We start from the raw sequence: 22507 nt of genomic DNA, 5'->3' as shown, positions 1-22507 counted from the left end.
GGGTGATGTGTTGACATGGCTGTGAAATGGAAAAGGCAGAGCACAGGGAGGACGATGTGGCTGCTGTGAGGCTCAGCCCGCTCTCCTAAAGCCTCCGGTGGATGAGGGAGCAGAGGGGAGGGGAAGAGAGTGGGGCTAGAGGGAGCCAGGCAGCCAGGGATGGGGCTCCTTTTGGTGTCCTGCTTGGCTTGGGGACTGTAGAACTTGGGTTTAAAGGTTGGAAACCAATAAATTGGCAATCTGGGATAGTCTTCTGGAAAAGCGGTTTTCTATCCATTTATCCCTCTATCCTGGGGACTGAGTTTGGGTCAGGTGTGTGGCCAGGGCGGGAGTCCTTCTGACTGCACCATAAATGCTGGTGACCTCAGGCAAGTCACTAAACATCTCTGGGCTCAGAAGCACTTTGAACAAGTAGATGTGAAACAACATAGGGTATCATTATAGGCGGGGTGAGTTGTCATTATCTGTTCATCCAAAGCCTGAGGGGTTAATTGCAGCTCTATTAGGGCTGATCTAGAAATAAAATGTGATGCTTGTGGGGATCGGAGCCATCCAGATGGCTCCTTGGCATTCCCGTCCCCCAGAGGCTGCTACAAGTGTCACTTGTACTTGTTCAGAGCAGCAGAGCTTTAGTGAGCCACCTACTGTTTGCAAGCCCTGTGCCAGGGGCTGCCGTGGAGGATACAGTCAGCCCCCACCCCCAGGGAGCCGGGCTTATGGGGAAGGTAGTCCTGTAAGCGGGTTGGCAGATGGTGTGACTGGAAGGGTAAGCAGGGCCTTGGATGGCGAGCCACGAGGTTGGAACTCCCCCTGGCAGGCCACACGGAACCAAAGGGAGAATTTTGAAAATAGCAGTCATTATAATAGCACCGACTTCCATTTTCTGAGCACTTAACACAGTGTAGGCGCCCTTCTAAGTCCTTTGCGTGCATCATTTCATTAAGTCCTCATTCTCACAGATAATTGTATCAGCTCCATTTTGCAGATGAGAAAACTGAGGCTCAGACTGGTTAATTGACCTCCTCAACGTCACCCAGCTACTGAGTGGCAGAGTTCAGGATGTTTCATTCTCACTGTACTTACCAGAACTGCAATTTAGGAAAATGATTTTAAGCAACCAGAAAGCTAGACTGATGTGGTCCGGGGAGCAGAGAGAGTGGGTATCAGTGATCACAGGTGACTATGTTGGCCATCCTGTTACAAGAGGCAGTGGGTTTGAGCAGGGAGAGAGAGAGGTCAGGGGTCGTCCTCACAGCGAGAGGGGTGGGAGCTGGTGATGGGATAGGCCCAGGCAAGTGGGGAGGGTTTGGGGTGAGGGGGCAGCAGAGCTGTGGGCATGGCTGACAGGCCTGCTCTGACTCTTGATGCTGCAGGTGCGGGAGGAGGGCACCAGACTGGGCAGGGGGTGCCTTTGGGGAGTAGCTTCAGGAAAGTGGTGGAAAGGTACTGGAGGCTGCAGGAGGTCAAATGGTTGAGGGGTGAGGGTGGCGGGCAGAACTGGACATTGCTGGAGAGGCTGGGTGGCTGTGGAGGTCTGGGGGAAGCCTGGGTTTCCCATTAACTGTCTGTGTGGTCACTGTTCCCCCTGGTGTCTAGGGAGCTGTTCAGAGCTACATGTTAGCAGCAAGCAGGTTGGGGCCCTCAGGGCCCTTCCGCGGCATCAGCGGCAGCCTCTGAGCCCTCCTGGGACAGGACCTTGGGCTTCAGAAAACCGGGGTGCAGCCCTCCGGTCCCACCCGCAGAGGGAGAGCCATCTGCAGAGGGAGGGGCCAGTTTAAGGAGTGGGGAGCAGGGGTGTTGGGTGCTGGGGCAGCCCTTCATGGGGATGTTATGGAAGAGGCTCCTGGGTCACTGGTGGTCCCCAGGGGAGACCACCAGCTATGGGCCAAATCACTCCATCTCCTTTTTTTTTTTAAAAAAAATATTTATTTATTTATTTATTTTTGGCTGTGTTGGGTCTTCATTTCTGTGCGAGGGCTTTCTCTAGTTGCGGCAAGCGGGGGCCACTCTTCATCGCGGTGCGCGGGCCTCTCACTATCGCGGCCTCTCTTGTTGCGGAGCACAGGCTCCAGACGCGCAGGCTCAGTAGCTGTGGCTCACGGCCCTAGTTGCTCCGCGGCATGTGGGATCCTCCCAGACCAGGGCTCAAACCCGTGTCCCCTGCATTGGCAGGCAGACTCTCAACCACTGCGCCACCAGGGAAGCCCCATCTCCTCTTTTTTTTAAAGAATATAACATTTATGTTAGTGTTTTTCCCCTTCTCCCCCAACCCCTAGGATTACAAAAGTAATAAAGTAATAAATATCCATTATGCAAGAGAAGAAAATAAAAAATAACCTTTAATTCTAGCCCCCAGTGATAAGCTCTGGGAGCATTTGGAAGGTGATTTCCAGGCTTCTTCCCTTCTTGAAGTTTTTGAAAGTTCTAAAATATTTGAAAGTATAAAAAGTGTAGAAAATGACATTACAGACACCCAGGTACTCACCTCTCAGATTTAGCAAACGTTAACATTGCCATGACTGCTTCTCTTTTCTTCATTTTTTCTTTTTCTTTTTCTTAGAAATAAAATGATTCAGGTACAGCAGGGGGTCGGCAAAGTACAGCTCACAGGCCAAATCCCACCTGTTTTCATAGAGCCCACCGCCTGTTTTTGTATGACCTGCGAGCTAAGAATAGCATTTACATTTTTAAAGGGTTGAAACAACAATCAAAAGAGGAATAATGTTTTATAACGTGAAAATGACGGGAAATTCAAATTTTCCGTGTCTATAAGTAAAGTTTTTGGAACACAGCCCCACTTATTCATATTGTCTGTGGCTGTTTACGTGTTACCTTGACAGGGTTCAGTAGTTGAGACAAACCTAGAATATTTGCTCTCTGGCCCTTTATGAAAAAAACGTGCTGACCCCTGAGATACAGCTAAAGCCTCCTACGCTCTCCCCGGGGATAACCAGCCTCCCGAAGGCGGGCCATGTCCTGCCCACGTGTACTTTTACTACAAAATGCTTCAAAATGTGTAGTAGTGCATTGTGGGTTTCCAAAGTGGGTACAGGGAAATGGCACACGGTGGAGAAGAGCAAACGCATGTCTCCACGCTAGGACCTCCTTATATCCCGAATTCCAGCAGCACAGATAAATGGCAGCTCTCGCTGGGCCTGGAATAGGCCCTGGGGCTACAGAGTCACAGGAGAAAACTCAGGAGGAAAAATGGAGAAGGTCACACTTCAGGCTAAATTTCCTAGAAATCCTCAGAAAGCAAAGGAGCAAAAAGGGACTCAGGGACTAGAGAACCCTTCAGGCCAGGTAATTAATCCTTGGAGTGACCGGGGAAACCCAGACTTTTGGGAAGGCTGGGGATTCTTTGAAAGTGAGGTGTATGTCAGGATGAGGAATAGGAAGTATGGATGGTCAAAGGCAATTGTTTGTTTTTTAAAGATTTAACAAAATTTTTGGCTGCGTTGGGTCTTCGTTGCTGCGCATGGGCTTTCTCTAGTTGCGGCGAGCGGGGGCTGCTCGTTGTTGCGGTGCGTGGGCTTCTCATTGCGGTGGCTTCTCTTTGCTGCGGAGCATGGGCTCTAGGCGTGCGGGCTCAGTAGTTGTGGCTCGCGGGGTCTAGAGCGCAGGCTCAGTAGCTGTGGCGCACGGGCTTAGTTGCTCCGCGGCATGTGGGATCTTCCCAGACCAGGGCTCGAACCTGTGTCCCCTGCATCGGCAGGCGGATTCTTAACCACTGCGCCACCAGGAAAGTCCCAAAGGCAATTGTTAAGGGACTCAAGTAGAGGGGCTTAGAGAAGAGCTGGTGACAGTGTCTATAGATGCTGAAAGTTTGCAACGCTTACACTGGACTGTTATTCATGAGGCCAACCAGGGACTAAGGGGTGAACACTAGTGCTGTCCTTTTGGGAGGCCCTACCCAGAATCCTGAGACATAGCTGGGAGGCACGTCTTCTCAGCGCTTCCCTCCCACCTTCTGAGAACCAGAAGCCTGACCCCTCCACGTCCCCTCTGAGGCGTTCTTGTGCCCCACCAAATGCTCTATGTTGAGGATTCCCAGGGCGGGGAGGTGCCCTGGACCCCAGCCCTCCACAGTCATTTCCATGCCTCTCTCCCAGCAGACCCCACCCCCGAAACAGTGGGCAACCTCCATTGACTCTGAACCATGTCCTGAACTTAAAGACAGCTTGAACTCTGATCCTGATTCCTTTTGGGAGATAGCAGGTTATCGCAGTTCCATAGGTTCAAAACTTCTCCCTTCCCCACACCCAACATCAGGGGACCAAAACATGCAGTCGAATGAGGCATCCCTTATCCCTTTCTGCCGTGTAGCGGGGCTGGGATGGCACCTGGAGATGTAGAGAGAGGCCAAGGGCAGGGAGGACACTCAGCCTTCCGGGGGACTTGGGACCTGTTGTCCTCTCACTTATCTCTCCATGGAGGCGCTTCCCATCCTGGGGCAGCCCTTCGATTCAGAGCTCGCCAGGCTCGAATCCTGCCTCCTGGGTTTCTTAGCCGAGTGGTTGTGGTCCTTTCAGTTGATGTTTCTGAACTTCAGTTTCTTCCTGTTAAAGTTGGAGCTGATGTTTCCTACTTTAGGAGTCAGCGTGAGGGTAAATATACCCATACCATGCAGTCCCCGTCTCTCTTAGGTCTGTTTCTCCGCATTTCCTGGTGGTCCATTTTATTACATACAAATATCCAGTTGTTCTGCTGCTAAATTTGTTGAAAAAACGATCTTTTCCACCACCAATTTATCTTTGTACTTTTTTCGAAAAATCGATCGACCACATATATGTGGGACTATTTCTGGACTCTTTATTCTGTTCCATTGATCTATATGTCTATCCTTTTGCTAATATCACGCTATCTTGATTACTTTAGTTACATTTCAAGACTATAAAGTATGTCTTGAAACCAAGTAATATAAGTCCCCCAACCTGTTTCTGCTTTCTCCAGATTGGTTGGCTCTTTTAGATCCTTTGCTTTGCCATCTAAATGTAAAATTGAGCCTGCTATTGTCTTTCAAACGCCTGTAGGATTTTGACTAGAATTGCATTGAATCTATAGATCAGTTTGGGGAGAGATGCCATCTTTACAAGACAGTCTTCCCAATCCTTCAAAGTGGTGTATCTTTCTGTTCATTTAGATTTTCTTTAATGTCTCTCAGCAATATTTTTAAAGTTATTAGCCTTGTACTTGTTTTGTTAAATTTATTCCTAAGTATTTTTGATACTCTTTGTTAATAACTATGAAGGGTGGAGTTTTTACCCTACTTGCTGACTAGCAACCTAGCCTGGTAGAGTTTCCCGGGTGCCGGCAGAAGACACGAGACTCGTGGGTCAGAGACAAAGGACACTATGACTCATGGCCGGTAGCATGAACTTCATGTTTGCATCAATTTTCTTTCCCTCCAAGTTCCTAGGGCAGTCACAGGTGTTTTTGTAGAACGTAAAACAATCTGCTCTTTTGTTTTGTCAAATTATAGCTTCATGTTCCTTATAGGACCTAATGTACAATCTATGCGTCAACTGTTCCTCAAGCTAAAAAATTACACAAAGAGCTGAAATTCAGTTTGCTTTAGTATTAAATCATTAAATTAGAAACTTGGAGATTATTTATTTATTTATTGAAGTATAGTTGATTTACAATGTTCTGTTAGTTTCTGCTGTACAGCAAAGTGATTCAGTTATACATATATATTTATTCTTTTTCATATTCTTTTCCATTATGGTTTATTGCAGGATATTGAACTTAGTTCCCTGTGCTATACAGTAGGACCTTGTTATTTAGAGATAATTTAAAATTTGAATTCCAAGCTGTCAAATACAGAAAGGTAAAGAGGGTTTTAAAGTTATATATAAAAAATCAGTATGTACACACTTAAAACTTTATGCCTATTTTAAGTTGTTGGAAAACTATAAGACTGTTGTATAGCCACGTTGTTCTAATTGAATAGTATCCTTGTTTCTGAGGAAAACAGAGCAACTTCTACACAGTCTATTATGCTTTTATAAACTGTTTAAAGGTACTTTTCTATTGTCATTTAAAAAAATAAAGCGCTAATTCCAGCTCTCACACCAAAAAAAAATATATATATATACTTTTTGAACAAACACTAAGTCCTGAGGTGGAATTTTGGGGTAAAAAGAAATCATTTATATTTTCTGAATGAAATGAAAAATAGAGTGAATTTAGTTCTATACCTGAATATTTAGGGTTTGATAATCATGATTCTCTCTGGAGTGCTGTTGTTGGAGCTTATATACCCTAAAGAAGTTTTAATAATGTATTTAGTATCTGTGCTGAGGATAAACGCACAGCGTGTGGAGTGACCATCCAAAGAGAAATATTCTCTACGTACAGATGTGAAAACATCTGTAAACTACATTATAAAATAACCAAGAAAGGTACCATATACTTTCGTGGTTTTCAAACCCTTTTACATATGTTGATTGATAACAAGTGCATTGTAGAGAAAGAAAGAAGTTTACATTAGGTAGGGTCATGAATATTGTGTTTCCAAAAGGAAGCTTTTCTCCTTTTAAGGCAGCCATTGATTTGGAAAAGGGACCTTGAGAGTCCACAGTCCTGGGTCAGCCAATGGTGTGACGTCACTACCCCTCCATTTTTGCTAGAATAAGTTGAACCTTGATCAGTGGGTGTATTGGCTTCTTATTGATACTGGAACAAACTACTGCAAATTTCGTGTCTTAGAACACACAGACTTATCTTACAGTTCTCAGGGTCAGAAGTCTGAAATCAGTTTCTCTGGGTTACAGCCAAGGTGTCGGCAGGACTGCATTCTCCCTGGGGGCTCTAGGGAAGAATCAGTTTCCTTGCCTCTTGCAGCTTCTAGAAGCTGCCTTGACCCATGGCCCCACCTCACTCCCACCTCTGCTTCCATCACCACATCGCCTTCCCTGTCTTCTCTGATGCTCCTGTCTCTCTCTTATAAGGACTCTTGTGATTACATTGGACCCTCCCAGGTAATCTAAAATAATCTCCCCATCTCGAGATCATTAATCACGTCTTTGAAGTCCCTTTTGACATTGAAGTTAACATATTCATGGGTTCTAGGATCAGGATGGGCTCTTTGGGGGCCATTATTCTGCCTACCACAGGCAGGTAAGGTTTAATAACCTCTAAGAACCATGTCTCCTCCTTCTTCCAAAGATGGATGGGGGACTTCCCTGGTGGCGCAGTGGTAAAGAATCTGCCTGCCGACGCAGGGGACACGGGTTCGAGCCCTGGTCCGAGAAGATCCCACATGCCGTGGAGCAAATAAGTGCGTGCTCCACAACTACTGAGCCTGCACGCCACAACTACTGAGCCCACGTGCCACAACTACTGAAGCCCGCCCGACTAGAGCCTGTGCTCTGCAACAAGAGAAGCCACGGCAATGAGAAGTCCGTGCACCACAACGAAGAGTAGCCCCCGCCCGCCGCAGCTGGAGAAAGCCCACGCGCAGCACCAAAGACCCAATGCAGCCAAAAATAAATAAATAAAATAAAAAACAAAGATGGATGGCCAAAGTCTGAACTGGAAAAAGTGTGTGTAGGAGACCTACCAACATATCGGTGCACTGTTTTGGCAAACTCACTCTTCATTTGGCTAACTGTTAAGAGCAGATAAGAACAGTACAGATGTGCTTCACACACACACACACACACACGCACACAGATACACAGTGGCATCAGCTGGACGGCCCTGTCTGAAAAGTTCTAACACTCTGAAGGTTCCTTGACCTGCTGCCATGGTGATCTTACCTTTGGCTCTTCCTGCAGTTCATCCGGCCACTCCTGCGGTAGCGGGGGAGGGGAAGTTGGGACATCAGTTCATTGGCAGCTTTACGCTTGGGGAACTTCGTTCCCTCACCCACGAGTTTGTTTCTAAATCTAATTTTTGGACTTTCCTGATCCACTTTCTCTAACTGGTCATTTGGGCTGCTGTTGATTTCAATGTCATTTGTTTTGTTTTCTGATTTTGTTTTTTCTCTTGCTTCTTTTCCTTTTTCCTATTCAGACGTATTCAGAGGGTCCAATTTGGCACTGAATCATCATACCCCCTATTTCTATTTTACTATTAGTTTTGGGAAGGCTGAATTATTCTTCATTCAGCAAGTGGTACGGGTCCCACCCGTAGCCCATCCTATTCTCCAAAGAGTATCTCTGATACCAAGTTTTTGAGTACTGTTCATGATATTTTTCTATGTAAGTGCACACACGTACAAACAGAAAGTAAAACATCATATTAGTTTAATCATGTGGACAGCAAATGTATTTCATTCTAAAAAGCCCATGGCAAGCCTTTGCAGGGGTGTTCATATTTCTGTGCCTCTTGCCTCTAGATTGCTGGCCATTCTCTCTACTCAGGGAACCCTGGATATGAATACATTTCTGCAGTTAGTTTCTCGGGATGGAAAATCTCAATTGTTTACACACAGATTTGATTCCATGTATTTCAAATAGGCTATTTATTAACTTTTCATTCTGAAATTTTTACAGATATGTAGGCAGTTGCAAAACCAGTACAGAGAGGCTTCCGTGCATCCTTCACCCAGTTTCCCCTGATAGTTACATCTCATGTAACCAGTACAATGCCCTCCAGCCAAAGACCCACCAGGAACACACCTCCAGCTGAACAAGTTGGGTTTATTACTTATTGCAGTGATGGAGAACACACACTGTGGGGAGCCACGGGACATCTCAGAGTGTGGTAGAGAGAACCTACTCTAGGATTTGGGCTTTGGTTGGGTGATTTGGGGGACGTCTAAGGAAGTGGGGTTCACTCTTGATTGGCTGCTCTCAGAAAGCAGGGGCAATTCTGTGATGGGGTGTCTCAAATCTTATCTCCAGGGAGAAGAGGCAGCACAAGGATAAAGCTGTCTTCGGTAAAGAAGCAGCAGACACTCATTTTCGCCAAGGTGGGGAGATTTGTGGTATTTTGTGGGTGGCGCAGTGACCTGGCTTTTGTCAGTGGTTTAGACAAAATGATAAAGTGGACTTGTTTTGCCTCATTTTATCATGGTAGCCTTGTCTGAGGTTGGTATCCTGGAGGTTGTTTATGTCCAAAAGGAGAATAACATGGCAGAGCTGTGAATGCCAGGTCAGCTTCTGGATGTCAGTGTCTGCTTTCCTCCTTCCTCTCTCATCTTTTGTGCACATCGGTCCGATGCGTGTGTATGACTCTGTGCCATTTCAGCACATGTGTAAATTCGTGTAACCACCATTGCAATCAAGACACAAGACTATTCTGTCACCATAAAGATCTCCCTCTTGTGCTGCCCTTTTATGGTTACACCCACCTACCTGCCCCCCCCCACCCCTAACTCCTGGCAACCACCAATTGGTTTTGCATCTCTATGACTTTACCGCTTTGAGATGGGATCATGCACCATGTGACCTTGTGACATTGGCTTTTTGCACCAAGCATGTTGCCCTGGAGATCATCCAAGTGGTTGTGTATTTCAATAGTGCATTCCTTTTTCTTTGCAGAGTAGTATTCCATGGCATGTGTATTAGTTTCCTATTGCTGCCATAGCAAGTTAAAACTTAGCAGCTTCGGACTTCCCTGGTGGCGCAGCGGTTAAAAATCCGCCTGTCAATGCAGGGGACATAGGTTCGATCCCTGGTCTGGGAAGATCCCACACGCCACGGAGCAACTAAGCCCGTGCACCACAACTACTGAGCCTGCATGCCACAGTTACTGAAGCCTGCGTGCCTAGAGCCCATGCTCTGCAACAAGAGAAGCCACCGCAGTGAGAAGCCAGTGCAGCACAACAAAGAGTAGACCCCGCTCGCCGCAACTAGAGAAAGCCTGCACGCAGCAACAAAGACTCAATGCAGCCAAAAATAAGTAAATTAAAACGAAAACAAAAGAAAAAAAACTTAGCTTTAACAACACAGATTTGTCATCTTACAGTTCTGTAGGTCAGAAGTCTGGTGTGGGTCTTGAGGGACTAAGATCAAAGTACTAGTAGGCTGCATTGCTTTCTGAAGGCTCTCGGGAAAACTCCATTTCATTGCCCATTCCTTGTTGGCAGAATTCAGTTCCCTGTGGTTGTAGGACTGAGGTTCCTATCTTCTTGCTGGCTGTCAGCTGAGGGATGTTCCCAGTTTCTAAATAGAGGTCACCCACGTTTCTTGGCTCGTGACCCCATTCTTCCATCATTCCTCTCATGCTTAGAATCTCTGTTGTCTCTTCTTGCATCATTGAATCCCTCAGAGCCATCCTTTTGCTTTCCTCTTGCACATTTAAGATTATCCCCACCTGGAAATCCAGGATACACTTGCATCTCAAAGTCCTTAACCTTAATCACATTTGCAGGGTTTCTTTTACCATATAAAATATCTTCACAGGTTCTGGGAATTAGGGTAGACTTCTTTGGAGGGAACATTATTCTGCCTCACACACTGTGGATGTACCACGGTTTAACCATTCACCTACTGAAGGACGTTTTGGTTATTTCCAGTTTTTGGCTATTACAAATAAAGCTGTTGTGAACATTCTTGTTAAAAAAAAAAAGTATAAGTGGATTGCACTCTGTTTCCTTTTGCAATGTACTTTTTTCACTCAACCTTTTATTTCTGAGTTTGATTAATGCTGATCTTATAGAACTGGGTCCTTTGTAGGGGTCCGTGGACATTGCCCCCTGGAGTCCTACCCTATTCCACCGAATGACTGCCCCAAGGAGTCATCCACTGGGGCATCCATTCCCCTGTTGGTGGACATTTAGGTTGCTTCCCACATTCTGCTACTACAAACAGTGCTGCAGTTGACGTCTCTGTGCAGATCTCCATGTGCAAGTCTGAAGCATTTTTCTAGACTGGACATGTAGGAGGGGAATTTCCTGTCTTAGAGTATGTGTGTGTGTGTGTGTGTGTGTGTGTGTGTGTGTGTGTGTGTGTGTGTGTGTGTGTGTGTGTGTGTGTGTGTTTCAACTAGCTCTTTTCTAATTGTTCTCAAATTCTTTTCTTTCCACCAGCAGTGAAAAAAGACTTTCCCACATCCCTGTCAACATTTGGGGTCATTGTTCTTTTTCATTTTTGCCTCCCTGAAAGGTGTGAAATGACATCTGGTAGTTTTAATTTGCATCTTCCTGATCACTGTTGAGGTCCAGCACACACATCCACCCCTGCCTTGCACCTCCTCCTTCTATAGAACTGACTTCTTTTCTCCTGCTGCCAGTATCAGAGGTTGCCGCCTCGACCTGTTTTTAAGCAGTAAGATCTGGGCGGTGCAACCCAACAACTGAAATTTGGTGTCTTGTCTGAAATTACAGGATGTTCCTCAGGCCTCCGTGTTTCCATGGGAACAAGTAACAGTCATCCTTCATGATTAGGAGGTATCCATGGCAACCAAGCCAGCAGCATTTGAATGAAACCAATTTTATTTATTTTTTTGCAAACACATGAAGGTTAAAATGCATTTCTCCGACTATGGCTTCCAAGAATAGGAAGGCAGCCTGGTCTGCCTGGTGAAACAGAGACTCTTGACCTCCTGCTGGAAAGGGGATGCAGGATCAGCTGGTCCTATGACCTAATTTTGTAGACTGGAAGCCCGAGAGGTCATGTGAAGGTCACACAGTGAGTCTGAGCCGAGGGAAGACGCCTGAACCAGTGCTCCGAGGTCTGGAGGAGACTCGGAGGTCGGCCGGTTCGCCCTTCCTGGGGTCTGTCCCTGGGGATGCCACCTTCATCCTGCAAGATGTTAGCAAACTCACTCAACTTCTCTGGGGTCCTGCTAGTACCGGTTGTGTTGCTTAGAGCTCGGTGCGGGGCATGAGCCCAAGCATCCCAGTGTCTGCTTCCTCAAATTAGAAAAGACTTGCTACTAAGTCAAAGGCCAAAGGCAGCTGTGTTTTTAGAGGCAGAGATAGAACTCAGGGGGTCAGCTTTCCATCTTCTTTGCCTTTGTAAAATAAAGAGCGGTTTTCTTTTTCCATTTCTTTTTTTTTTAGGTGGTGGGGAATAGAGACAGTCACTGCTCTTACTTCCTGACTCACTGGATTGATGATAAGTCATGAGCCCAGGGATGGAAAGGGGCTGGCCTGGAGCCACACAGCAGAGTCAAGGTTAAGTTGAGTCTCCTGGTCCCAGCCTGCTGTTCCGCCCCCTACCCCATGCTCCAGGCATCCTCTGCCTTCTCTGAGCCCCTCTAAGTGTGGGTTTGGGGGGAACAGTTTCGGCATATACTCTTGCTTCTTACCTGGGGGAACTTTAGAGGAAGTCACTTTTCCCGCTTAGAACCTCAATTTACTCATCTGGAAAATGGAGCTCCCATAGCTGTCTAAGTTGTGAGGTGGGGATGATATTTGAATGTGTCTCAGTGCGGGCAGTATTGCCCCTAAGTGGACAAAAAAAATTGATTCTAGGAAGGGGAGGTGAAAAAGTCTCACTCTTTTTCTGTGTAAAGCCTGATATACATATAGGACAAAAAGATACTTACTGTATATCTGTGGTTTTAGAATTTTGTTGAGGGGAAACTAGGAAATGAAAAAGATTCCTTGGGGGGAATGAATAAAAGGTAGAGAAACACTGGTCCGTACCCCGGGGAACCATGTGGTTATTATTACTAACTTTGTGTTTGGAGCTTGTGTTGGCTGCTGGCTTCTAGGGGGAGCTGTTTGGCGTGTAGGGTCAGAAGGGAGCCTGACCGAGCCCAGACTCTGCCCCTGAGGTTCAGTGTGATCCCCAGGCATGTCACAGCTTCCCATCCATATGTAAAGGGGGTCCCGCCAGCTCCGTGAGTGGGGCCTGGTTCTCAGGCAGCCAAGATCCCGCCTGGTGGATCCGTGGGGGTCCAGCAGGAAGCAGTTGGCACTTACACGAGGATGATTTGAGGTGTGGGCGGGTGTGGGGAGCCATGAAGAGGAGTGCAGGACCCCAGAGCTACTGGCAGCTGGGGCTGGTCCACTGAGGCTGGTAGGAGGGGAGGGGAGCGTGGCTGCTGGGAGGCGAGAGCGCAGGAGACCTGATGGTAGTCCGTGGTAGTCGGGAGCTTTGGTGGAGAGAGGCAGCTGACCCAGGCGACTCTCCTCCCTCCCCTGATCTCCTGCCAGGGCTCCCCACTGGCCAAACCCCATGGAAGCCGGAGGACCCAGAAGCCGGGTTGGTGGTCTACACCCTGGAGCAGGAGGCGGGGTGGAGAAGGATGGAGAATGGAACTGGGGCTAAGCGGAAGCTGTCCGGAAAGGTGCCTAGATTCCTCTTCCTCTGGCGTGCAGGAGGAAGAGTGGACTTCTACCCCAACCATCCTTCCCTGCAGCCCCCTTGCTGGGTTTCTGCCTTCTGATGCAGATAGTGTAGCCTGGGCTTTTTTTTTTTTTTTTTTAATCTTGAGTTTATTTGAGCAAAAATCAATTTGAATTGTGCAGTGCCAAACTGGAAGTGGTTAGAGATGCTCCCCAGGGTGTCTGAATTGAAGTTTACGGCTACTTTGGGAGCACCCACGAGGGTCTTTGCTATTTATCTACTGGGTTAGGAGCTAGTGGATAAGTTCCTTTCCTCTAGTCTCAGCTTCCTCATCTATAAAATGGTGGTTGGACCACGCAGCCTCTGAGCGCCTCTTGCTCAGACCCAGCAGGCAATGGCCATGATCTGTACAGGCTGTGGGAACATCAGTCTTTTTTATTTTTTAAAAATTATTTATTTATTTATTTATTATTTTTGGCTGTGTTGGGTCTTCGTTTCTGTGCGAGGGCTTTCTCTAGCTGCGTGAGCGGGGGCCTCTCACTGTCGCGGCCTCTCTTGTTGCAGAGTACAGGCTCCAGACGCGCAGGCTCAGTAGTTGTGGTGCAAGGGCTTAGTTGCTCCGCGGCATGTGGGATCTTCCCAGACCAGGGCTCGAACCCATGTCCGCTGCACTGGCAGGTGGATTCTCAACCACTGCGTCACCAGGGAAGCCCTGGAACATCAGTCTTTTTTTTTTTTTTGGCGGTACGCGGGCCTCTCACTGTTGTGGCCTTTCCCGTTGCGGAGCACAGACTCCGGACACGTAGGCTCTGGACGTGCAGGCTCAGCGGCCATGGCTCACGGGCCCAGCTGCTCCGCGGCATGTGGGATCTTCCCGGACCGGGGCACGAACCCGTGTCCCCTGCATCGGCAGGTGGACTCTCAACCACTGCGCCACCAGGGAAGCCCGGAACATCAGTCTTGATCTTAGAGAAGAAGCAGCCTCGCTGGGCTCCTTGTGTCCTGCCAGGTGCCTCTGTGTGTCTCTTGCCTAGAGGTGTGAGGGCACACCTGCCCAGGAAGGGGCAGTGAAGCTGTGGCCAGGTGTGTGTGTGTGTCAGGGAGAGGGGGTAGTTCCTGAGAGGCTTCTGGAGGCTGAGGGCAGTGTCGCACACATGGGTGGGACACAGTGGTTAGTTATGGAGGACCCCCAGGTGGAGGTGACGGGGGATACTGGGGGTGGGGGCGAGATGAAGGCAGACTGGGGGTGCAGGAAGAGATTTCCTGGGGAAATCTCCAAAAAGAGTGGGTCTTCCCTATTGTGTGACTAGCAGACACCGTAGAGGGGGAGCGGAGTGAGGAAGGCTCTGAGTAGGAAGCGCCATGAGGGAAGCAGAGAGGCCCTAAGACATGGCAGTCACTGGGCTGAAGAGGAAGCTTTTCTAGAAGAGGTGGCCCCAGGGCTGCCTGGTAGGCCTGAACCCATCCCCTCCGGTGGCCCACTTCCTCCAGTCCCAAAGTGGCTTTGCCTGCTTGCCCACCGGCCAGGGCTCAGCACTGGCCTGCCCTAGTGGGATGAGGGGCTCAGCTCTGTCCTTCCACACTTATGAGGACCCCTGTGCAAGCCGGCTGCACAGAGAGAATGGACCGGAAAGTGTAGCGCGGCCCCCCAGTAGCCCGATCTGCCTTCTGGGAAAACCTGCTCCTCGTCTTTCCTGTGTGTGTGCATGTGTCCACACATCCACTCGTGCACGTGTATCTGGGGATGGATCCGAGTGTCTACATGGATGCAAGCGTGTGTGTGTTCTGGGTGTGCGCCTCTGACTCTGCACCCCGGTGTGTTCGCAGGTACCAGGGAAATCTCCACCCCGTCCTTTTTCCCGTCCTTTTTCTTCTTCTGAGTCAACAGTTCTTTCCCAAGCACCCGACACACACCAGCCTCCGTGCAGGGCGCTGGGGGTGTGGAGATGCAGCCGGCTTAGGCGTGGGCATTAGGAGTTCCACCGTCAAGCAGAGGATACACACACACACACACACACACACACACACACACACACACGCACACTGTGCAAAGTGAGAGCGTAGATAGGCTACTCCACCGTCAAGCAGAGGACACCCACGCGCGCGCGCGCGCACACACTGTGCAAAGTGAGAGCGTAGGTAGGCTACCCTGGCCTGGCCTTTGCTACAGGAGCCCTGAGGGGGCTGAGAGCTGGGGGCGGAGGAGGTTACCAAGGGTTTCCTCCAGGGCGTGCTGGATGGGTCAGGCTGGGACCAGCAGGAAGGGGGGCCTCTGTGGGAGCCACAGCCCAAGCACTAGAAAAGAGACAGCCAGTGCCGAGCCCGGCGTCGGGGAGCCGGGGGAAAGCGGCCAGTGGACTGACCTGGCTGTTTAAGTGGGCGTGCTCAGGCCGGGGCTAAGAGTTTAGAATGAGCGGTCGCCATTTAAAAATCACAATGTTTCATATTAAACGCCCCCCCACCCCAGATTTCCAGGTCCTCCTGAACCGCGGGAAGCTTTGGCTGCACTGAGCCCCCCGTTGCTATGCTGAAATAATTGGCTGGAGCTGAGAAGCTGGCCGCTGCTCCCCTTTCCTCCATTACCTGCCTGGCCCTGGCACTATTCTCAAGTTTAAAGCCTCAGGAAGAGACAGTTCCAACTGGAAGCTAGAAATCATAGAGTCTCGTGTTTGAAGGGACTGCTTGTATACCTCCAGTAACAGGGAGCTCATTGTCACACATCACAAGATGTGCGCCTTGAAGTGCGGGTTTTAGGAGACCTTTTTTTAAAAAAAAGTTGTAAATATATACATGAAATTTACCATTTTAATCATTTTTAAGTGTACAACTCAGTGGTATGATGTACATTTACAAAGTTGTGCGACTATCCCCGCTGCCCATTTCTAAATCTTTCCCATCACTCCAAATAGAAACCCTGTACAATCAAGCAATAAGTCCCCAAGCTCCCCTGTCCCCAGCCCCTGGTAACCTTTCTGTCTCTATGAATTTGCCTGTTCTGGGTATTTCGTACAAGTGGAATTATACAGTATTCGTCTTTTTGTGTCTGGCTTTTGTCACTCAGCATGTTTTCGAGGTTCATCCAGATTGCAGCATGTATCAGAACTTTCATTCTTTTAAGGATGGAATTACCTTCCATTGTATGCGGCCACCACACTGTGTTTATCCATTCATCTTGTTGATGGACACTTGGGTTGCTTCTACCTTTTCGGCTATTTTGAATAATGTTGCCATGGACATTAGCATACAAGTATTTCTCTGTGTCCCTGTTTTCAGTTCTTTGGGGTATAGGAGTGGAATTGCTGGGTCATGTGGCCACTCTGTCTTTAACTTTTTGGGGAACCGCTATCTGTTTTCCACAATGGTTGGACCATTTTATGGGGACCAGTTGTGTGTCGTCCTGGCCTGGACGGGAATGACAGGAGGGCCTGACTGGGTGGCTTAGATTGTCCACGCTCACCCTCTCTCTCCCTCTGTTGACAGAGTCGCCCCAAGAAAGGCCGGGCTCCCGGCGCAGCCTGCCGGGCAGCCTCTCAGAGAAGAGCCCCAGCATGGAGGCTTCAGCTGCTACGCCGTTCCGGGTCACGGTAACTATCTCTGCGTCACCATCGCCACCTGGCCTGGGGTGCTGCTCTGCGACCCCGCGGCCCCCATTCCTGGAGCCTCACGGACCGGGAGAGCATCCAGCCTCCCTTGTTCTAGGTATCCGATCGCTCAGCTGCTCCCCTCTCTGTGGCTCAGCCCCATCCCAGGGGGCCACGTGGGGGCCCCTTCTTGCGAGGGAGGGGCCAGACAGAGGACAGACAGCTCTGCAGGCCATGGGGCCCAGAGCTGAGCTGGCCTGGGAAGAAAGAGGCTAGTGTTAGGTCGGATAAACGCACCCTCACGTGTGCGCACACATGCCACGCTTCCTTAGAATGCACCCTTTTTGTTTCCACATTTTAATGTCTCTCATATTACAGCCCGTGGTGTGTCATAATTTAATTGCTGTGTCTTCTTTCTTGGTGGCACATAAAATAATGCTGTATCTTACAACTGATGATGTCTTAGAATCAGCAAAGGACAGTATATATATCTTAGCTACTGGTTATTAGTAGTCCCACCAGCACACATTCTTTTATTTCAAACCTAAATGACTTAATGGAAACAGAATCCAGTGAGCCTTAATATCTGACTCTCTGTGTTCTCCTGTGTCCCCACCATCCTTCCACGCACGTGCAGTTCTACGTCCCTTTACTGCCCCCATGCGCATGTTACCAAGTGCCCCTCTGTCCATGCTCTGCCAGCTGCTGGAGAAGTGGACATGTTCCCTTCCCCTGGGAGCTCACAGTCTGTAGGGGAGGGGGCTATTTGATCATTCGTTCATCCATTCATTCATTCAACCATTTTTTATGGCGAGCCTGCTGTGTGCCAGGTACCATTCTTTGCACTGGGGCTGAGTGGGAGGAGCTGGCCAAGAGAGTACCAGGTGGATGAAGCCCTTGACCCTATGGGCTGACATTCTTGTGTAGGAGCTATGTGCCGTGAAGGAGAAAAGTAGACTGATAGGGAAAACCAGGAGAGCTTCCTTGCGGTGGTGTGGTTGAGAAGTGATAGTTGAGCTGGAGTCCAAGGGATAAAGAGCTAGCCCTCTGGGGCTCCGGGGAAAGAAGGGTTTTTTTGGTTTTTTTTTTTTTTGTGGTACGCGGGCCTCTCACCGCTGTGGCCCCTCCCGCTGCGGAGCACAGGCTCCGGACGCGCAGGCTCAGCGGCCATGGCTCACGGGCCCAGCCGCTCCGCGGCATGTGGGATCTTCCCGGACCGGGGCACGAACCCGTGTCCCCTGCATCGGCAGGCGGACTCCCAACCACTGCGCCACCTGGGAAGCCCGGAAAGAAGGTTTTGATGGAGGGAATAGAGAGGGCACAGGCTTGGCTGTTGCCATACAGTGTGATATGGGGGTTCCAGGTGAGGTGAGAGTGGGCTGGGAAAAGTGCTCCCTAGGAACATCTTTGAGCTGGGTCTTGAAGGGTTCCTTAGGAATTGGGCAGGCAGCGACAGAGAGGGAGTTCCAGGTAAGGGGAACAGCAGCTGCAAAAACATGGAGGCTGGCGTGGAAGCACACTAGAAATTGACGTGTGTGGAATGGTGAAATGCTTGATGGGACTGGACGTGAGGGGTCTGGAGGTCAGGGTAGGAGGTGAGGCTGGGAAGATGGGCCAGGTCCGGGTCAGGTGGCGCCTCAAGTCCTCAGCTAAGGGGACGGGGCTTTCCCCAGGGCCACTGATTCTCCTGCTTTTTGTGTGTCATAAAAATGCTCTCAAAATAAGAACCTTGGGTCCCCTCAAGATTTCAGTGCAGTGGGCCAGGGGCAGAGCCTGGATATCTGCATTTTTAACAAGCTCGTGAAAGAGGTAGTCCTGAGCCCTAGGCTCTGGGTCAGATCAGCCTCCAGGCAGTGAGAAGGAGAAGGACACCTGTGCTGAGGAAGGATTCCTGATCACCTCCCTGGCTGAGACCAGGGCCCTTGGGAGATGGTCTCCAGCTGTGGGGAGGATCAGGAGGCTGGCACCTGAGAGACCCTGATCGAATTAGCTGGTGCAGAGGCCAAGTCCTGCCCTTCCTGGACCCCCAGGGCCACAGGCACCAGGGCTGAGCCTTCAGGATGCCTTAGGGAACGATGACTAATCATAGTGTAGCCCCCTGTACTATGTTCACGGTCTTGCCTATTCGATCTCTTTTAAACCTTGAGACAACCCTGAAACTGATACTTTTATCACCCCATTTTACAGATGAGAAAACTGAGGCCCAGGGAGGTGACGTCCCTCACCCGAGTTCCAAGTGCTCATAATGATGGAGCCAAGATTTGGACTCAGGTCTCCCTGACCTGAGCGTGTTGCACCCCTAGCGCAGGAGCATGCTGCACCCCTCTGGCTGGACTGGAACCAGAGGAGGGGGACCCTTCCCCCACACCCTCCCAGAACCCCCTCAGCATCACTTTTTACCCGCTTCCCTTTCTTTTGCTGCTCTAATAGGTGTACCATCACACCTCGAGGTTGCTATAATTTGCAGTTCTTTAATTGCCAGCTAGGCTTGGCTTTTTTTCTGTAGTGTCGTCTTCACTATGTTTCCTGGTATGGAAACCACCTGTGGCTCAGAGCCAGAGCCAGAGCCAGCCTTCTGAGCCACCAGGCCCCCGACTCACAGTCCCGTGAGATTAGGGTCTGCAGGATGGAAAGTGTGTTCAGCCGTCATTTTACCCACTTCTCACAGCAACCCTGAGGGAGGTACCATTAGTGTCTACCAGTCACAGATGAGGGAACTGAGGCTCAGAGAGGTGAAGTTATTTGCCTGGTGTCACACAGCTCTTGAGTGACAGAGCCTGGCATGGACACTAGGATGGCCGGACATTTATTTTTTGTGTCCTTTTGCTCGGCACCTTGTCCTTTTCTGTGTGCGGCAGTTAAGGAAAGGGGCGTGAGTCGAATTTCTATCCTGGGCCGGTGCTCAGAGCTGGGGGGGGACTAGGGAGCTCAGAGGTGGGGATCTGGGTTCAAATCCCGGCTCTTGCATGACCTGTGTGACCTCATTAGTCACTCAACCTGTCTGAGCCATGTGTGCTCACCAGTAAAGGGCAGGGAATGACTGCCCTTCCTTGAAGGACTTGGTGGACCTTTGTGTGTACACACCAGCCCAGGTCTGACCCATGGTAGATGCTTACCCCATGAAATCCACCATTATCATCTGAATTGCATTTCCTCTTTTGGCTCCAGGACAGTAAAGATCTGGGGAGGGTCGGGGTGGTGGAGGGGTGCTTGGGGGAAGGTCAGATGTGCGCCTGACCTGGGCCTTAGGGACAGGCTTGACACGGACCCTGTGCAGGACCAGGAGCACACCCTCTCCCCTGCAGCCTGAACTTGCACTTGCCCCCGTGTGCTCCTACGAGCCAGATCCTCACGCGCTCGCTGACTGCTGCTCTGTGTACCCCCTGAAGGAACGCAGAGAACATGGTTTTGCCTGGAGGAGGCAGGGGAGATGTCACAGGATGTACTTGAATAACTGTCGTCTTCGCCTCCATTTCAAACCAGGGTGATGAGATGTCACCACCTCTTACAGCGGTGCCCCTTGGCAGTGATGTAGTTTAATGGAGAATCCCCGTCGGGGTCTGTAGGACTCACTCTATCCACCTCCTTCATGCAGACTGAGGCCCAGGAGGGGCCAGACTTGACCAGGTCGCCACTCAGCTGGGAGGGCTTCTGAGTCTGGGCTGTTTGCACCCTCACATGCGGCCTTTACCCCTTTTGTGAGTCAGCCTGGGACGGCAGTCACCCCACAGGGCATCGGGCTCAGTGCTGCTCCCACCTCTGCCTCTTGGAGACCATGGGACCCTGGGAGAGCCTCAGTCTACCCTTCTGTAAAAGGGGGGCAGTGACTTCGAGTTTTGAGCATACAGTAGGCGCTTAAACACTTTGATGCGGTTTAAGGGAATGAGCCATAAAGTCCACAGACCTGGGGCTGAGCCTCATGCCAGCTTTGTGACCTGGACAAGATATGGAAACTTTTGCCTACCTGGCACAACTTCCTTCTACCTACAGGTGGAGTTGGGGGTGGGGGAGTGGTTCCTCGGGGCCACTGGGTGCTAGCAGGCCTAGTGGGTGCACCCTGAAAGCTGTGGGGGGCCCTGGATGAGGGCAGGATGGGGAAGGAGCTGAGAGCAGGCGACCAAGGGGACCTTCCGCCCATCTCCGGCCTTCAGCTCTTGGGCTCCAAAGAGATGGCGAGGCTGAGATTCGAACCCATGTCTGTCTTCTCTGCAGCCAGCAGGGAATCCTGGAAGCGAGAGAGGGTCAGAGGTAGGGGAGGCAGGCAGGCAGCGAGCTGGGGGCCTGGATCTGCACAAACTGTCAGGCTGGGTCCAGGGGCTCTGCATGGACCCATCCCTCTTCTTGAAGCCCAGGGACCCTTAGCAGCAGCAGGCTGCCCCCTCTCACCTGCCACCCCGTGTTCGAGGAATTCACAGTCTGATTTGGGAGTTGAGGAGATGGTGACTGTTACCGGTACCCTCAGCCCGCCGCTCTCCCCAGACCCAGCCTCCCCTGGTGTGGGCTTCCTCCCTCCTTCCTCTGCTCCTGGCCCCTCCCATCGACCTTGAGGAGAGCTGTCAGGGTCTGGGTGTGGGAGGTGGCAGAGGCTCTGGGAAACTTGACAGCCAATTGATTCTTCCTCAGGAAGTTGAAAGTGAAGAGTTGTGTTTGAAGGTTTAGCTGAAATTAGGTCTCAGGGCTATTTTTTGCGAGTTGGAGAAGGAGAAGTGTCAGAGAGGGGAAGGCCCAGGGGGCTGGTGGATGCTGCAGATAAACTCAGTACCAGTTGATTGCAGATGCTTCTAGAAGCGGGTCTCAGTTCCTTTCAACCACCCACTTTTACTGGATGCTCAATTGTGTGCACCCTAGGTGGTCCTGAAGCTGTGACGGAGGTGTGTCTGGGGTGCTGTGAGAACCTAGAACAAGGGACAGTTACCTCTCACTGGTGAGGGTAGGGAAAAATTCCTAGAGGAGGATCTTTGAGGCTGGGCTTTGAGGGATGTGTAGGAGTTTGTCAGGAACAAAGGGAGAAGAGTATTCCAGTTAGAGTGGGATCTAACAAAATAGGAACAAGCCAATGGCCCTGTGTGATTAGATATGATGTTGAATGAGTTGAAGACATGATGGAGAGGAGGCTAGACAGAAAAGTGAGTGGGTGAGGCCTTTGGGCTTTCCGCTACAGGACATAGGAGTCAGAGGGGATGATGAGTGAGAGTGGAGTGGGCAGGAGATCTCTGGGATGTGGACCATAGGTTTCCCCAGCTGCTCACCCCTCTTCCTGCTCCTGTGGCTTCCCCAAACCCTCCCCACATTTCAGCTGTCTTTCTTTCTCTCTCACATACACAGAAACAGGTACATGACCACAACAATGCAGGACTGTGGGTGACCGCCTCAACACCACTGTGGAAAGGCTGTTGGAAATTAACTGGTCTAAACCTTCCTTCTCCAGAGGAGGGACTGAGGCTCAGAGAGGGCAGGGTCCTTTCCCAAGGTCACGCAGCATGTCCGGAGCAGGGCCTGGAATTTAGCCCAGGTCTCTCCATTGCTGTCCTGTGCTCCTTATGCCTTGCTCCCTCCTGCCCTCATTTCCCTGCAGCTGAGTCCTTCTCCCCACCCCCATCATGCTTCCTGGGAGGAGGGGACTGAAGGGAATGGACATGTGTGGGTCCAACTACCCACAGAGGCCCCTGATGTCTCATCAGCACACTGCCACCTCCTGGTCTGCCTCTCTGCCCCCATTAGTAGCCCTTGTCGGCT

At 50.2% G+C, this 22507-nt stretch overlaps 1 protein-coding gene across 12 annotated transcripts in view; it reads left to right on the top strand.

Annotated features, from left to right (window-relative positions):
- Positions 1 to 22507, top strand: part of DAB2IP (DAB2 interacting protein) — a 194836-nt gene that overhangs the window by 75245 nt on the left and 97084 nt on the right. For 10 of the 12 annotated variants that reach the window (XM_067743416.1, XM_067743423.1, XM_067743422.1 and 7 more), the window contains exon 2: positions 16671 to 16774. In XM_067743416.1, coding sequence (XP_067599517.1) covers positions 16671 to 16774 — 104 coding nt within the window. Of the gene's footprint in view, positions 1 to 16670; positions 16890 to 22507 lie in introns of those variants that run through there. The other 2 variants (XM_067743426.1, XM_067743425.1) reach the window with 2 other exon arrangements.

This window comes from Pseudorca crassidens, chromosome 7, assembly GCF_039906515.1.
Source record: "Pseudorca crassidens isolate mPseCra1 chromosome 7, mPseCra1.hap1, whole genome shotgun sequence".
In the NCBI taxonomy this organism is placed as follows: Eukaryota; Metazoa; Chordata; class Mammalia; order Artiodactyla; family Delphinidae; genus Pseudorca; species Pseudorca crassidens.
Note: the sequence above shows the minus strand (reverse complement) of the source record. Positions and strands in the feature narration are given on the sequence as shown.